At 28.5% G+C, this 19,104-nt stretch overlaps 1 protein-coding gene across 2 annotated transcripts; it reads right to left on the bottom strand.

Annotated features, from left to right (window-relative positions):
* Positions 1–10: 10 nt before the first annotated feature.
* LOC107996284 (BCL2/adenovirus E1B 19 kDa protein-interacting protein 3) lies at positions 11–19,097 on the bottom strand. 2 transcript variants are annotated; one of them, XM_017054249.3, is made up of 6 exons: positions 18,309–19,097; positions 10,725–10,890; positions 8,893–8,980; positions 1,900–1,973; positions 1,645–1,800; positions 11–1,545 (listed from the first exon to the last, which is right to left on the bottom strand). In XM_017054249.3, exons 1-6 carry the CDS (start codon positions 18,352–18,354, stop codon positions 1,494–1,496), a joined length of 582 nt encoding a protein of 193 aa, XP_016909738.1. In that variant the 5' UTR covers positions 18,355–19,097; the 3' UTR covers positions 11–1,493. The 2 variants fall into 2 exon arrangements, with proteins under 2 accessions (XP_016909738.1, XP_061941798.1); XM_062085814.1 differs by having other exon boundaries at positions 1,867–1,973; positions 18,309–18,555.
* Positions 19,098–19,104: the final 7 nt, after the last annotated feature.

Here is a 19,104-nt window from a genome sequence, read left to right as displayed (position 1 = left end):
GTCAACTTGATGCAATCAATATTGAGTCTTTTATTTTGTGATAATTCAATACAAATCACACATTGTGCCATTAGAAAAAGCAACTCGTATATAATTCTGTGAAAAAGAACATAACTTTTTTTTTAACGCATACAATTGTAAATTAACAATATATCTTTCACTTAGCGAGAAAAAACTCAAATTGATTTAAAAATATTATTAAAACACGAAAATAAAAATAGACAGTTTTCTTCCATTAAAAATTCCATTAAATTAAATAATGTTGCACTTAACTAAATTTCATATTTTTTTGTTTTTTAATCATTTCTACTCTGCTTATCCTTTTATCAAAAAATTATAAATTGTTAAATATAAAATCATTTATATTGTATAAAATTCCTGTCAACTGTTCAAAACGCATATTATAAATACATAAGATTAAAGAAATATCAATCAACGAGTGATTGCATTCAAATTGTCAGTTCTGTGTTTCATTGGTAACGAATTAATAATAATAATAATAATAATAATAATAATAATAAAAAAACTACACTTATGCTGTATTATATTTCTTTTTTCTTTACATCTCGTTTAGGGTCGTAACTATATAAAATCCAAAGTGTATGAGAACGGAACGAATAATCAAACTTACCACATGCTTAAACAATCGTATCATCGTGATGTACGTTGTAAAAACATATCGATCGTTCCTTTCAATTCAATAAAAGGATGAAATTCCATTAATTAAATACCACCTTTTCTATCACATTTCGCTTTACGAAACAACTAGCAAAGACGCCACTTGAATTCGTACCAACATCGAACGCACAAATTTTAGTGCAGCAGAATATTCGAATAATCTAAACAAAGATATAATTAACACTGCATAAATCCTTCTCTCATCGCAAAAAATCTTTTCTTTCTTTTCCTTTTTTTATACACACTCTCATTTTCCTAACCGTTTTCATACACAAAACGATGTACATATATATCTACGCAAATATTCTTTATATTTTTTTTTTTCTCAAATCTTTATTTTCTGTTCAATTAACGAATAATAATTGTTATCGATAAATACTATCCAAGCTATACCTACAGACTATCGCTGATAGAAACGCATTAGAAATGGTATAAAATGGACATTATCTTATTTCCTCAACAACGCTAAATATATAACCATATTATTTTTTTCTTTTTTTCTCACTCTCTTTTTTCTTTTTTTTTTTAAGCATTTTTTTAAGCATATAATTGCATATGACTTACACAATAATACGGCGTTCAATAAGTACACCGTAAGTTAAGTTTCTTTCGGGCAGGGAAGAATAGAATAAAAAGTGCTAATATTAAATTGTGGTAATCGAAATAATATGTTGTGTGTTTTGTTAGGCTCGATCGACCCTTTTTTCTTGGCTTTTCAGTCTTTCTAGCGGCTCGAAATAGACCAACCCTATACTCCGTATTCTCGCAAACTCCAGCGCAGCAATCCTGACTTTCGTGTACTGGTCTCTTTTTTTTCACTCGATGGTCACGCTGGTCGTTATCGATCCTCGCCTGGACAACCAAACCCTAAAACAACCGTGCAGAGTTTTTAAAAGCATTCTGATCGTTATCATGCTTTTAGAAAAGAAAAAGATTTAGATGTGTCGTCGAGCAGTGTTCTCTTACCCCAAGCCAGCTCCAACCAAAACGGATAGAATATTCGTGATAACAAGAGTATAAAGGACCTCTTTTGAGAACAATCCAATTTTTCCCACTTTCGTTGTACGAATGCTATAAGATTTTCTTTTATTCATTCCCTGAGGATGCTTGAATTTCCAGTCTCTAAAATGAAAAAGGAAAATCGATAAATGCCTTGTTGCACGCGATCAAAAGATCTATTTGTCTTACGATTGAGGTATTAAAAATAGCAAATTCTCATACTTCGGTGGTGCTTGATCTGGGCGCGAACTCCATTCATAGATCCAATCGGTGTTCTTCTCCAGAAATTCGGATTCCTGCACACATAAGAGAAAAAAAAAACAACAATGTTTTAAGGAATCTGTTTAATCCTCTTTAAAAAAAAGAAAAAAATGCTCTTATGAAAAGCATCGTTCGTCTTGAGCGCGTAATCCGATTTAATCCGATTTAAAAATGTTTAAACGGTGCACATGGATCCTGTATCGTCGAGTGAAATTGAAGATACGCGTATTCCTACGTCAATTGAAGTCGCGGATCAATTTACCAGGCGGCCGTTTTTACACGAACAGCATAAAGGAATGGCTGGTTTTCCATTACACGACCTATCCAACTCGTCGAGAGACCGATGCAAAAGTTATCAAGATCAAGATTTTTATCACGCGATGAAAACTCATATAATCGTTGTAAATCAATCTCGAATGTAAATATTGAAATATTTAATCTGAAACAAATGCGAATCATTTTTTTCATTGTTCCATTCTTTTCCATTATTGAGGAGGGAAAAAAATTGAAATGAATTTTTTAAAATAATGTCTTTATCTCTTAACAAATGCAGCCTATTATTGGAATATCTATTGTGAAACTCGAGTAATTTTAATTTCGATTTAAAAACTTGCAACAAACGAAACGTGAATTATTAAGATAAAATGCACATATATTTTTTATCTATAAACGATGTAAAAAATATTCAAAAATAATTTGACTTGGCGATCAACCAACCAAGATACGAGCAATGATTATTTGATTATAATATATAATATACGATATATTTATACATAGATTAGGTTTTATCAAATAAAACTTGTATTTATTTACAAACAATTCTGTATTTTAAAGAGAAAAATTGATTATACGCATTACATACGTTTCAATGAATCATGCAATGAATATAATGATAATCGAATTATTACAGTAATCTCCACGATATCGAAATAATACTATGAATTTATTTTTATTGATTAATTTATTATATCAATAATATTCATTAATAATTTTTTATAGATCAGAAATATAATAATATTCACGAATATAATGATAGAATCGTAAAGCAAATAAATAAAATAACGAAAAAAATGTAATGTATATTCATATGATAATAAGTAACAAATAATTATCATAAATAATCACACGTAACTAGCGGAATTTTAAAAATATATCCCCTCCTCGTACTTTTATGACTCACGCGAGGCAAGTGTCACCATAGTAATTACATCATATATATAAAATTGTAAAAATATAATATAACGAAAAACAAATATTTTTCTCTCGTTATCCATGATCTAATTTATCCATACCATTTGCCAAGATCGTCAACTGAACATGCGTTCTTGAAATAGTGTTTTGAGTAATGCGTAGTTAATCTCGACTACGAGTACGTACGATTCTTCTCGAATCCGAATTCACGCTCGAAAACGTCCGAACGAAACTCGGTGTCATAAATTTTCATGAATAGTTCCATTACGAAAAAAAATCTAAAAGTTAAAACGGTAGCTATTAGTGAATCATTTTTATTTTCCATAAAATTTTGACTAATTAAGAAGGATCTCTACCACTCAAAATACAAAAATGTACGAAAAACGAGGATGTTAAAAAAGAGAACAACTGTATATAATCATATAAAATCGAATATAAAAAGAAGAAATATATATATATATATATATATATATATATATATATGGAAAAAAGAATTCTAAACGCAGCAAAAAGGAGTATATACTATAGGAGTGCTAGGAGCATAAGAATCTCAGAGTTCAATGCACTTAGAATAAACATTGCAACGTGCAAGCAAACCAAGGACTCATGAATAAGTCTAACTAGGTTGCGACTGACGAGGAATAGCTTTAAAAGGATTTTCCTCGGTTGATTTCATCGTACGTGTCAATCTTCCCACACAGACTAGACGAAACTGATGACGAAACGAACTGATGACCAATAATTAGTTCAAGGTAATAGACGCGAGTTTATAAAATGCTCCATTTTTTCTCGTAAATGCGACAATGATCTAAGGGGAAAATTCTAAAAAAAAAACTGCGATTTATTTATACATCTAATAATTGTCAATCCATATTATCTAGACGAACTCGAATCATCATTGATCATCGTGAGATCAATCGTTCACAAAGAATAGGCGAAGAGGAAGAAAAAAATATCCCTGTTTTTAGAGCGGAGAACGTAATTCACATGTGCAAATGTCCGAATTTCCATTGTACGATTTAAAAATCAATCCTCTCCGCTTCGACTGTAATAGTTTCTCGAAAGTGGAGCACGTAGAGTATGACGAAATAAAAGACCGTAATAAAATTACGCATCAAAATTCAATTTTAAGGAGGTTACGACATCTTGAGACGCAAAAAAAAACTATTGTAAAATACGATCCAAGAAAACTAGGTCATGCATGTTTTGTCTCGAAGAAATGGCGACTGTCTAGCGACCATTAGCCAATTCCGACGAATTCATTTCTTTATCGCGCATGAAGTTAATATCGCATCTCGGCATGGTTTCGAATTGGTTTACCATTCGAGCGCTAACGACTCGGTTGAAAAGTGGCCTGGCGTGCCTCATCTCGCTCTTTTCAAACCGCAATTGGCCGCAAGTTTCTTTCTTCCTCGTCCCTTGCTTCCCTTTCGCCAACGTAATAACCGGGAATTACGTCCACTGCCGGCTGTTTCGGACCTCATTCAACGAGAAAACCCCTAGTTACCGACGACATTTCACTATGTAATACTATGTGCTACTATGTGCTACTCTCCACAGTTTTGCCTCGAGAGGGTCAATGACGAGTTGCACTTTCCGCATATATCTCCATCATTCTTTGTCATAATAAGAGCAGTGTTTCACCGAGAATTTAATAAAACTTGCCTTTCTTCTATTCAAATCCAAAATATATATATGTATTTGATAAAAGCGTATTTTTATCAAATGAAATGTTTATTCAAAACAGATAGTATTCATTCTTTTGTTCTTCTTGAAAATAAGAGATATCAAATATAATCATGATTGCCTTGTTGGGTACGTGACAAGGATCACAGGTTGTAAACTCGTGGAGGATGGTGTACGTGACCATTGGCACGGTCCTTTTTCCTCTCCAATAAACTTCTTTAATTGAATGCTGCATTTTTTATTGATTAACGTAACATGTTATGAATTCGCATTAAATTGATCTTCTGCGAGAGATCATTTACAAGAAAATGATGATGAATAATCATAATTATTGTTGTTTATGCGTAGCACAAAGGAATTTCTGATGCTGGATCCTTGTTTTTCTTACTTTATGGACACTTGTTACTAGAGAAGAATCAATGATTCAGAAACTCTGGGAATAACGCAATAATTCATTTCTATAATCACTTCATTTCTAACGTCGAAATCGATCATTTATTTCTAATCTATCTATTCCATCTCAGATTCGAGCTCGCTGAATTTATGTATCATAATAAGAGATAAGCGACGAACGTTATTTAAAATCTTTGATATATTACTGGAAAAAATAAAATAACAATTGGAACGATTAACACGATGATTTATATCGATTCATTTAATGGCGATCTTTTTGAAAACAATCGCAAGCGACGAGGTAATCTCGCAGAGATCAAATCGAAATCTAATTCTCTCTTTAATTAAGAATTAATTGCTTGGCGAAAACTGTAAAAGTCTATGAACGATTACAACATCTCGATAAAATCATTGGTAATCGACGTAGTAGCTATTTCGCTATTTTGCGAAATGGAATACAGCTGAAGAGATGGATTTTAGGTAGCGAAGCTTTTCGTGCAGGATAAATGAGAGTAGAAATATAAATAAACTACCAGCATAGAACGCGTGCGCATAGTTCAGCACCCGAATTGGTATGCTGAAATTAACACTTGCTGTTTCGTATTGAACGCGCGAAATGCACTTACTGTTAATTATTAAATAAACGGAGAATCCATCTACAAAGTAATCCTTTCTATAAAGTAATTGCAAATAAACTTTTTGCACGATTTGGAAGGCGATTCATGGAATTGTACTCGGAAATGTAATTTCCTCTTTGAAATGGGTTGAAAGTAAAATACACATGCAGTTTCTCATGTAACAAACAGGAAAGAAATTTTAATCTCTCTATTTCACGTCACCTTTCTATATTAAATTTCTTGAGAATTTGCGACGCATAAACAAACTTTCTATCTTCATTAATTGTGCAAAAGTTCAAATCTTGAAATTCGATTCGAATTTTGGATTGTGAAATTTTTAAATTGTAATATTGATCTTGCAACCTTGGCACAGATTTGGAATTATATTTTTGGAATTTATTCTTATTGATTTTCTATTTTTCATCAACAAAGTGAAAAACTTGACAAAATAATATATTATATTATATTCCAAAATAATATATTAAATTCTCCTGTAAAAATTGAAAAGTATAATTTGTCAACTTTTTTTTTCATATTCTTCGTACATATTACTACATAAATATATATCACATATAATTCCACATACAATGATTAATCATTATTATGTTGCCTAATAACGCATAATCATCTTATATCTGGATTCATCACATTCCACGTAACAGCATGAATGCTTTCGGAATGAGTATAACGGCCGACCAATTTAATTCTGCACAAGCGCATTGTATCAAAGTATATATATATATATTTACCCTTCTTTCTCTTCTTCTCCATCAACTTGAATCGTAGCCGTTTCTCGAATGCGAATCGAGCAAGAGGACCGGTTTTTGCTCGAGATGAGAAAAGTGTAAAAACTCTTCACTTCAACTCTTTCACGCGATAATCCTTGTACCATAGATTTGTATAAGATACGATGAAGATATAGAAAGCTTAAACATCGATAGTTCGTATCTTCTTCGATCTATCGACCCCTGGCGAATTCGTATATGTTTTCCAAAAATTTTATAAGAATCTAAGATAATATCGATGATTAGCGAAAGTGCTATAAAAATATCATCTCGAGTCGTGAGATCGTCATCATTCTCGAAATCCTCGAAAATATATCATTAAAAGGTATTGATGATTCATATTTTGTTAACTGTATAAACATGCAGACCAATCGAGCGAGAATATAAATAACAGTGTCACGATTGTCTGAAACATTTTATCGAGTTTCTATATACGGTATGCATGATTTAAATTTAATGAAGCAAATCTCATTGTATGAAAAAGACCTAAGCATAAACGTAGAGAGCAGCGATTCGCTCGTTCACGATCGCGTGATCTGTCCTCCGTAACGGAGGTGTATATGCGCGTAACACCGATAAACACTAACTCAGGTGAACGAACTAGCACAGTGTAAAACTTATACACACTCGTGTAAGTTTCTTTCTTCGGTGAATGCGAACGAAACTTGTTTTCCTTCCCTTTACCTCGATTCGATTTAAATTACTTTCTCAGTTCGGCTCGTTTCTCGAATCTTTACACATGCTGACAATCGGGATCGATAACGATCCACTCGGTAAAGTTTATCAAGGTTCCTATATAGAAAATGTACATAAAGTATGTACATATGTAGTTGCGAAAGTACGAAACTATAGCTGCGAATCCAGGTATCCTTGATCGGTAAGTGGATTACGAGGCATAACAGAGTGCAAATGCGCGTCTATGATTACGAATATGTAATGCGTAGTTAACTCTGATTCGTTGATGCGGAACTAACTGTATTTTTTATGATTTTTTTTCTTTCTTCTTGAATTTGGTTCCAATATCAAGGTCATTCATTTTCATCGATTTAATCCCTCCCTCACGTATTTAATGTGTTGGGTTGAAAATAAAGGAACGAAGAGCCACGAAGAACGTGGAATGAATCGACATTGTTCGCGATGCATGGACAATGTAAAAAGAAAAGAGTATCGCATCGGAGATAAGATGGACGAAGTGCCAGGGAAACAGAAACTCCTTAAGATATTCTATTTTTAATGCATTATCTAAGCGGTTGAAACGAGAAACGAAAGATTCTCAAAGAAGACTCGGCGACGCTTAGCTTTCCAAAGACCTTGCTTTGACAAAGATTGGCGGGGGACACAAAGAAGCTTGTTGAAAACACGTAGTGAAAACACGTTTGAGCAACTGACTCATGGAAAATGCTCGCCTCTTCGCACCACGTTATCATTACTCACTCCACCTCTGTATAATTGTCTTTGTCGTTATTTTCATCGTCGATATCATGCACGATATTGCTTTTTACTGATAACTTTTGTCCGCGAACGAATTAATAAATATACCTTAATCATAATTTCCAACGAGGGTAGAGTTGAAAAAAACAACATTCCATTCGAGGGATAAATAAACCATGGATAGATAAACCATGGGTAAATAAAGATCCTGATACAATTATCAGCCTGATTTAAATATAGGCGTATTGATTTTCATATCGGCTAAATACACAAAGCTTGGATGAACCAAGCCACCAAATCGTCCAGATAACGATTCGTACATTCCGAATTTCTGCCACGTTATATTTATCGGTTTAAAAACTCGACATTCTACGCCCACAGAAGCATGCAGGAACTAGCGTAGAAATGCCTCGCGTGTTCTATGACCTACAGTGCATACTAGAAGAGGCGTGCCGTCAGAGAAGTCAGTGATCTGTAGACCTTGCATGGAAAGTGTGGCCCCTCGAGCTTTTGTTTCGTTCGATAAAACCAGTTGCATGGGTCTCTCCTTTGAAGTACTTCGATTGGACATGCGTCACGAGAAAACTAGAGCAACGACCAGATGAATGGAACGATGTAATTTTCTCTTAAGATTGCATCGAATTTATAAAAGGATATTGTTGGAAAGTATTTGGAATCGTATGGTTTATAAATGGATACGTAACGATTAATCGGTCTGTTGATTTCACGATGACCCTTAACACGACAAATAGATGGTTGGAGGAACGCACAGGAATACGAGCACTTAAAATTATTTGTCGTAGTGAATTACACAGGCACACGATATTAGAAATCGATTAACTGAAACTGACCTTGTTGCAGCAATAATTTATATAAACTCCCTTAAGTTCATCCTCGGTTGATAATTCCGTGTTTGGACTGTTAGGTGGACTTTTCGGGCTGTAATAAGATAATAAAAGATTTTACGAATTTTACATTTCTTTTTTTTTTGTTATTTGTTATAAACGTTTTTACATTTCAAGATTCCGATTGTTAAACAGATTTATCAAATAAATCATCTGATAAAATCATCTGATAAGAAAATTAGAGAAACGATAAGAATTTACAAAATATCGCATTCCTCTTCCTTCGTTTTGTTTTGTTCCTCTTATCGACAATTTAACACGACATATATCAATTTATATATATGTATATTACATTCTATCATATGACCTCAAGCATCGTATGATACTTTTTTTCCTATCTTTCACACGGAACTACGAATGATAATAGATGACCTCATCGAACATCTGCGCCATTAATTCGCAAATAATGTGAAATTATATTAATGTTTCTTTTTCTTTAAAAAAAAAATCATAAAGAAAACGTGTAATATATAAAGAAATACATGTACGAAAGAAATTTTACACGTAAAGTTTATTGCTCCTTTATCGATCACAAAAGATTGCGTTTTAGAGTTATTCCATGATATTATATATTGTTAAGCTTGTAAAATACCAACTTTAAAAAGAAAATCTTATCTCGAGATGTATCGCTTATTTATTTATTCGTTATTATTTAATTGTTTAACATCGATGTTAATTTCGATAATCTCAAGCTATCGATTAATAAATTTTTTTTATACGTGTTCTCCGGTTTAATGAATTTTTAGAATTAATTACTTTTACGAATATATAAATTCTGTTGTATCATTTAGAAAGTATTCGTAATTTCGTGTATATTTCTAACGCTGTAACATCAGAAAAAATAGACACAAAAAAAAGAGGATGCAAAAAAAAAAAGTCGCTTGTACGAACAGATCACAGACACGACGGAGAGCATGGCGTTGTTTGCCTTTTCCTTCTTTCATCCATGTTCTTGAGATGTTCCAACGAGTACAAAGAAACCGGCCAGAAAAAGATCTCTCCCTCCGACATCTGATTCATGCTTATTATTTACTTTTTTTTTCCTCCTCTCTTTTTCTCCAGTTCCTTCGTGCTGGCATACGTAGGATAAGGCAAACCAAGTTTTTTAACTGCCTTTCTGGATGGATTTATTTTTCCAAAGAAAACAATTTAGATAGTAACATCAAGATGCAATTATATTTGGCAATAAAATTCTCGAAAATCATTAACAAAAAATAACTCTCTAAGAATTTTTAATTCAAATATATTCCCATATTTACTCCATTACTTCCGGAATAAAAATCTTGAAAATATTTAAGAAATAAGTAAAAAAATATTTTTCTTAGTCTGCATTAAGAATGATAATTTTAAGAGTAATTAAATATTATTAAATATTCTCAATACAAAACCTATATATGAAAAAAAAATATTTTCTTGTTCAACTTTCGAGAATTTCGCTCTCAAATGATAAATTCGCACGAAAATGATTCTTCGGAATATTTTTTTTTCTAATAAATATTACATTGAGATTAACTGTCCGCTCTTAATGCACAAACATTTATTTGAAAAATAAAATCTTAAAAATTGTTTTCGAGAGCTTTTATGAAAGATTTAAAGAATTAATTTTTAAAAATTCCTTTCAAATTCTTATTTTGTGATAAATAATATTATTTTGAATTGTTATTTGTCATTTTAATTTTGCGTAACATTACATAAATAATAGTATTAGGATCGGAAAATAAAAGATTGAATTTTGGAATAATTTACGTTGGCGACAATAGATTAAATAAAGCAAATACCTATCTCTTGGTGTGCCTCGACGGGAAGATGCCAAAGAATGCCTAGCAGACGAGGGCAAAGAATCTCTTTGCGCTTCTCTAAGCAATCGAAGATATTCTTCACCTCCGCTACTAAACGGTAACGGTGTTATCCTGTCGGGAACTGGATTCAATTCCACCCAAGATTCTATAAAAGAAAAATATAATGTAATATAAATAAAGTAATAAACTTAATATCTATAAATATATGATAATATGAATTTTAAAAAAAATTTTTAAAATTAATAAAATTTTCAAGAATTATAATATTAAAAAATTTTTAAATTTAATTAAAATATTCAGATTTATTTAATTGATTTAATTAAAATATAATATATAATTTATTTAATTAAAATATAAAGTTGAAAATTATTCTAACAATAAGATTGTATTATAATTTTGATTAGTGCTTGATTTGCACGAAGATAATAATCGCTGTGTATATAAAGGAGAGAGAATCGTTGTTCTGCCTCATTTGTCATTCAAACTCCGTATCGAACATATCGCAAATTTAACGATTCCGAGATGGGATTTCATTCAAAGATATTACATTTATGCATTCTATTCACATCTCATTCCATTCGAGATAAAATTTTTTAATAATTTTTTCTTGGTTCGACTTTAAAAAAATTCGATTAAAAATTGAAAAATTTTTTCCAATATTGAAAAAATTTTTTGATAATTATTTTATTCAACTGACACATGTATATTAAATAAATGAAATGGAACCTTATAATAAACATTATTTTTCAAAAATTATTTTTAAAAAATAAATATCAAACTACAAAATGTAATACTAAATCCAAAGTGTATTTACAATTTATTTCTCAAAAATTTTCTTTGAATTTTAAATATTCTATGGTATTAAAATACTTCAAGCTACTATACATATGTTGTGTCATTGTATTGATTTTCAAAGATGATATTTGCTTGTTGCGCAGTTATTAGTTGATATAATAGCGTTCGTTTTCACGATACACTGTATTCTTCGAGGCGATACGAAGACAGGATGCTTATTGTAAAATGAGACAACTTGATTGAAACCTATACGCTAATAGTAAAAACAAGAGGAACTCGATTTCCTGAAAATATTTAAAAGGAGAAAAAAGAGCACACCTAAGATTTCTTAATGCATATATAATATGCGTAAAACGCGATGAAAGAATAGAGAATTATCGAAGTCTCATCGACTCGATTATCAAAAAGGTTTATGGTCAAGGCCGACGTATATCAACTTCGACATATATTATTAATATATATTAATATATTTGTATTGCGTCATACAAATACTCGAATGAATATCAACACAATCATGATATTGAATTATTATTTTCCTGAGAAAGAAATTCCAAAATTTAACAATTGTTTTTTAAATCATCTCGAAATCGATTTTATCAGAGATTGAAGATTACAAGGTGCAAGAATCGTACGTGTACTTGAATCGAATGAGCAAAGAAAAACAAATATTGAAATATTTTTTAAAACGCAAAATGAAACAGAATGATGTATTTGTTTTTTTTATGAATATCCTATATTTTTACTTTTCTTTTTGTTTTTTTTACAAGTTGACAGAACTTGAAAAATTATTCGCCTAAATGTATAATAACATGATTGAACTACTTAAAAAATACAACCATGAAAATATGAATTTCAATTCTATATATTATATTATTATATTATATAAAATAAACCGATGATGCGTAATACCAAGAAAAATTTTCATATCATTTGTAACAATTAATGAATTTCTTTCACTGTATTTTCTTCATAATATTGGCAAAAAAAAAAGTAAAGATCAATATAAATACATAACAAGATATTTCAAGATTTTAAAAAGTTTCTAAGTAAAAATAAAATTATCATATGGCGATACTTGCTCCGAAAAAGGCAGATTTCACAAAAGTGAAATCTACAATTGTTCGATAAATTTCCACTTAAATATCATACATACTATAAGAAATTAGAGAGTAAGATATATACTATTATACGATGCACTTAATAACCAATTATATTAGCCTCTAAGGCAAATGTCAAACATCGTTGAAACTTGTTTTTCCATTAACCTTCTTTTTAATGTATATCTCATATTTAAAACTTAATATCTCTTCAAATTCTAAGGAACAGTAAATGTTCTCTTCAACATCCACCAATTAAACGAATTACTATATCTCTTCATAAATAATACAATTATTTTTCGCAATAATAGATAATTACATATGAAATATCGATTCGATCAATCGTCGAAATAAATTGTTCATAACAGACATCGAACTTTTCATTAATCATTTTCGTGAATCAATATTTGACAAAATCGCCTGAGAGAAATTAATAATATTTTTTTAATTGTAGAATTTAAAATGAATAAATTAATTCCTAATAGAAATTGAATTTATTATAAAATCTTGTGGGAAAAGAAATTATAAATTGAAATTATCACATTGTTCCATTTTAACAAGAATTCATATTCATAAGAAAACTCCTCTTCTCTTCTAGAAAGTTGAATGATCTATTGATATATTTATATTATCTACTTATATATAAAAGATTATAATACATATATAAAACATTGATTGCAATATTCATAAAAATATTTTAGAAATAAATAAAGAAAATATGATTATTGTATATATCCAGATATTAAATATTTCATATCTAAGTATTTGAAGATCTTGAAAAATTAGAAGAAAAAATTATTTGATTGAGTAGAATCTTAAATTTTATTTTCTTAATAATACTAAAACAATATTTGTTTTATGATTATTGAAATATTAATATTTCATTAAGATAAAGATATAATTATATCTATTCATTTTTGTGAAATCATTTTAATTACAATCATTTACATAAAATATATATATATATAATATATATTTATAATATATATAATATATATAATAAATTAAGTAATAGACTGATAATTCTAATATTAAAGAAAAAAAAAATTTAACTTTAAAAATCAAGATCTGAAATTTGAACTTCTATACTAAAATATCCATTGAGCAGATTCAAAATTAAATTTATTTAATATAAAGTAGAATTTATTATTATTTATGTATATTTATATATATTATTAATATTAATATATATTATTAATATTAATATATATTATTAATATTTATATATATTATAAATATTATATTATTTATAAAATGCTAAATTAAATTTAGCATATAATTTTTATTCAATTAAAAATCACAATTTTTAATACAAAAAATCGTTAATCGATTTATTAATAATCATATATAAATCAAGAGATCTGTATCGAATAAACAATACGATTTTTATGTAGATAATTTAATTATTGAACCGAAAAAGTGAAACGAGTTTAGTGGTAATAGAATGACATCATTCATTACTCTGTTTTATTAACTTTATGCCAGACGTGTGGTACATGATAAGCTGCGATACACAATGAACGTGCGCACATATAAATCCAATGTAAATATTCCAATATTATTATCGCGAATTGTAAATATAATGATAACTTCACGTAAAATTTTCTCGAAACGCAAGATTTTGTAATGCAAATTAATCGACGATCTATGATTTGTTCTATGATTGACAACATTCGTATCTTGAAACGTCACAATTTTTAATTAATTATTCGCGAATCAAATTCCAGTACAAACGAGAAAAGATGTTGGTCAAATCGTGTTTTAAAAACAACGTAGATCTAAAAGAAATAGAAAATTGTCACTACGTATACTCTCGTGATTTTATCCGGATAGATATGAAGAAATTACAGCAACTGATGGAATTATCGAAGTTTATTAGACATCAGATTCAAGAAAAATATGCTAATTTGTGTAAACGGGTGAAAATGAAAAAGAGAATAAATAAGAAAAAAAATTAATGAAGCACGACCAAAGTTATCTTATTTTTCTTAATATTAAATATCGATTTCTAAATTTCTAAATTAAAAATTGCATTTAGATATTTTTTCAAAGCCTCTTCACAACTTTTATTTATCTTGTATTCAAAAAGCTAGATTTAAAAAGAATCGAAAATCAATCGAATTTTTTATACAAGACATATTCGAAAGAAACAACTCTATTTAATCGAAATAAACGAATACATGCATAGCAAGGCCACACGTGTTAACTTTGTGAATAGAATCGCGATGCTGCCGCATTGAACGTAGAAAATAATACGACTTGACTGTGCTTCTCTCGCCCTCTTCTTGATATTTTTCTGTGCAAACATGTTGGAACAAACACACGTGATATTGATAGCATAATTGTATTACAAATTGAATCTGTAAACTGGATGAATTCTATCAATAATTTTTGGCAAATTATCCCGGAATTCAATTAATTTGAAATACATCATTTTATCATAATAAAAGTTTAAGGAACAATGACAAAGTAATTTTGATTTGTTTATACAAATCATATAACCAAGTTATGAAGTGTTTGCAATGCAAAATAGAAGTAATAATTAAGCCTATCGCAGTTCGACATATTCATAGATAAATATTGGAATAAAATAATATTTTACATTTCACATGTCATACATACTTTGAAAATTATCCGGTAAATTGATAATTTTTGCGAAATATTGAAAACAAATGAAATTTATATGATAATTTAATCGACAAAAAGAAATTGAAATGTACATAGCAATATAGAAAAGCGCATGAATGACTGAAAGAGAACGTTTGTAACGTATTCCATATGACAAGTTTACAAAACATAGCAATATTTTTTTTCAACAAACAACGACAACACACTAAGATTTATGACCATAAGCCACGTAAAGACAAGTTTTCCTAGGCCGTACATTTAACATACAAATATGTATGTATATATATATATTAGAATATATATTAAAAATAATAAAAAATTTAAATATATATACCTCGATACATATTGCATAAGAAATTTCGCTTAAAGTTGAAGTATGATAAGTAAAGTTCGAAATTTTTATAGTTAATAAATGCGAATCTTTGACGTAATTGGATACGTTTTCGAACATTGATTTGATTGATTTCACTATATTCTACGCTTTATATATTCATATATAGAATTACAATTACTCGTTTAATCGACTTTTTTGTAACTAACATAATTTAAAAAAAATAATAAGATATATCAATGAATTAATTAGTTTCTAGTTATATCAAAACTGCCAAATCATTACGGAATAAAGAAACATATATATTTAAAATTTTTATTTGTGTGAACATAAAATATTCGTAACGATAAAACATGTCCTATTTGAAAAGTTTTATACGTTTTCAAAATGTTTTATGTTAAATTTTATGTTCTATCTTGATTTTTATAAAATAAAAATAGAAAAGAAAAATCGTTGGTGAATTTTAATTTAAAGCTACATATAAATGATGATAAATGACATCTTTAAGCTAATTAATTAATCTATAAATTTTCATGAATTTTGTTTTAAATTTATTCATCGAATATAAAAAATTGCAAATTGAAAAAATTAGATAATTAAATTTTTAACTAGTTAAATTTGATAATTAATCAATTTATATGAAAAGTATACAGGAAATTCCGCTGATATGACGAGATGAAGAAACAAAAATGGCCAGGAAATGTCACGTGCCACAAAATCACAGTAGGTAGGTGGCCTTAATGAATTGAATTAAAGTCCGCCAACGAGCGTTACGTTTAAAAATAGGCGCGAACGTGACCCTCTTTCATCGGCCGATTTTAATCAAACGTCCCGAAGAGAATGATGCGATAGTACGAACAGTCTTTTAATCTCAGTTTTAAATATCTTTTTATACAATGTACGCTGTATATTGAAAAAAAAATGATTCGGCAATATTGCATCTTTCTTTCATGATATTTATACATAAACGACATGAAAACAAGAGATTTTTAAAGAAATGCAATTTACTTTAATAAAGAATAAAATATTTATCAAAGTACTTTGATAAATATTAAATTACAAAATAATAAATAACTTTCGAATAATCTTTTTGTGAATAAATTAAATATTTGAATAATATTTTTAAATATAAATATTTTGTGAATAATAATTTTCTTTCAAAATATTCAATAAACAATTTTATAAAAAAATTTTATATATAAAATTCCAGACATTTTTTAGCATTCTTCGTTTCAAGTTAAAACTACATTTCCAATGAAAAAGAAAGAAGAAAGGAATAAAAAATTGAGGTATTTCGAAAGATACGCAAGTACATGGTTTCAGTCACGTTCATTCTTACAAAAACGAAAGGACAATAAGCTTTCCATGAGTTAAGTCATGTTTCAAGATTACCTGTTAATGTCAGGTTAGCTATTAATGAAGGTCAACTTTTTTTTAGAATAAGTAATGTTTAACAAATATCACTAGGTTATGTTTCTGAGAAAAATTATGTATCTTTCATTTTGGAACTCCTCCATAATATTCTTGAAAAGGATTTTTTGGTCAGGATACAATAACCATAAGCGATATCCGAATCCAATCGCCCTACGAACGCTAAAATTAACACACAACCGCTATATTTATTGTGACCACTCCTATTCTTTTCCAATTATATGCAAGAGATATCTGTTAACCAAGCAACGCAAAGAAACGTTACGTCATAATAATAACAACTTGATAATGTTTTCTAGATGATGTTTCAATTTTTATAAAAGATTTTGAACATAGAAGTAGATATAAGAATTTAATTGACAATGAGTACCATGTTCATAGAATTATTTTAAAATGATATAAATTATTCAAATATTTATAGAATACTGAAAATTATTATGTAATTCAATAACGAACAATTCTTAAATTGAGCCATTTTTTCATATAGATAAATAAATGAATATATACATAGAAATGTTAAATAATGTTAAATGTTAAGTATATCTTCTAAAATTATATTTTAGGCATGATTAATTTGTTCAAAAAAAGCAATTCATTTTTCAAAAGTTGTCAAAAATATCTATTAAAAAATAAAAATTGATATTCAGCTTCATTTTAGGAAGAAAATTTTATTAAAAAATAAATTTCATATCATTCAAATTAAAGATCATTAAAAATAAACTTTATATTCGAACATTTTTCTAAATTTTTTATCAAGAAAAAATAAAATATACATACATAAAATAAGAAATCTTCCGATAAATCTTTTATCAAAAATATCAAAAAATATTTACTGATATATAAACATAAAATTCTTTTTCTATAATTATGATTTTAAATTGAATGAATAAAATTATAATATTTGAAATTATTAATACGCAATAAAATAATTGAAAACTCTAAAAATCGAGTTATGTTAAATTATATTAAATTTTTTTAGGAAAACCTAATATATTATAATATAATACCGGCATATTAAATTAAAGACAAACAATCGCGCCAAAATCTCTAAAATATATATTATTTTATATTGATAATGATATAATAATACGGATACATTATTTAAGAAAAAAAAATATTATAATATAAAATATCTTAGATAACATGTCCTTGCAAAGAAATATATCTATAACGTAAAAGGAAAGAAGACTGCATTTGTTTATGCGTCAATCGCAACATGCGAAATGGCCGCAACGTTCTATTGACAGCTGCTCGCGTTCAAAGAAACGAATTTTCACTTACCACCCAAACTCTCATCCGAAGTGAATTTTACAGTGGATGCCATCATAATCCACGCACTTAATCACTTAAAAGCTAATAATGCACACACGATTGAAAAGACAACTGACACTTTCGTAAAACACGTTATAAAGAAACGACGCATTCGCAACGACGTATCGTGGTAAAATGCTCGATGAGACGCGCGACCGTGCTTTGTTTTGATGGAACGTCAACACACGCACGTCAGCCAAGCCAACCAATCACGCGACATGCGCTTCAATGTAAATACACTACGAAAGTCAAAATAGTAATAGTGCCAATGACCATGATAGATTGTTTTACTACGTGATTCAATATATGTATCTTCTTCATTTATTGTTAAACTCAAAATGTATTTGAAAAATGTAATTTCTTTAAAATAAAATTAATAAATTTAATCATCTATATATAGATTATTGACAGATTTTAATATCTATATATGAAAAATATTTATTTAAATTTAATTATTTAAAATTCATTACGTTATATTTTTTCTTACTCAAATTGTTTTTTTTATATATTTATTTATATACTTGAAATTTATATTATTTTAAATTTATATTACAAGCATAACTTATTATTTTTTTCATTTTGAAAAATTCATGGAAGAGAATATATATGAAAATAAAAAAAAAGAAATTAAAAATATAGAACATATTTTTAGAAAACTTGTATATGAGTTTTATAGTAACATTTATGTTATTGATATTTTATTCATTAATGAAATAAAATATTTTTATCTTTGAACTGTTTTCGTTAAATTTGTTATAATCAATTA

Source organism: Apis cerana, linkage group LG15 (genome assembly GCF_029169275.1).
Source record: "Apis cerana isolate GH-2021 linkage group LG15, AcerK_1.0, whole genome shotgun sequence".
Classification (NCBI taxonomy): Eukaryota; Metazoa; Arthropoda; class Insecta; order Hymenoptera; family Apidae; genus Apis; species Apis cerana.
This window is presented reverse-complemented; position numbering and strand designations above follow the sequence as displayed.

Excerpts from the sequence above, each read along its gene's own strand:
- LOC107996284 (XM_062085814.1), bottom strand. The coding sequence starts at position 18,354 with ATGATGGCATCCACTGTAAAATTCACTTCGGATGAGAGTTTGGGTG. Across the intron at positions 10,891-18,308 it reads TTCGGATGAGAGTTTGGGTG|AATCTTGGGTGGAATTGAAT; the intron begins GTAAGTGAAAAT and ends TTTCTTTTATAG. Across the intron at positions 1,801-1,866 it reads CTATTTTTAATACCTCAATC|AGACTGGAAATTCAAGCATC; the intron begins GTAAGACAAATA and ends TTTTCATTTTAG.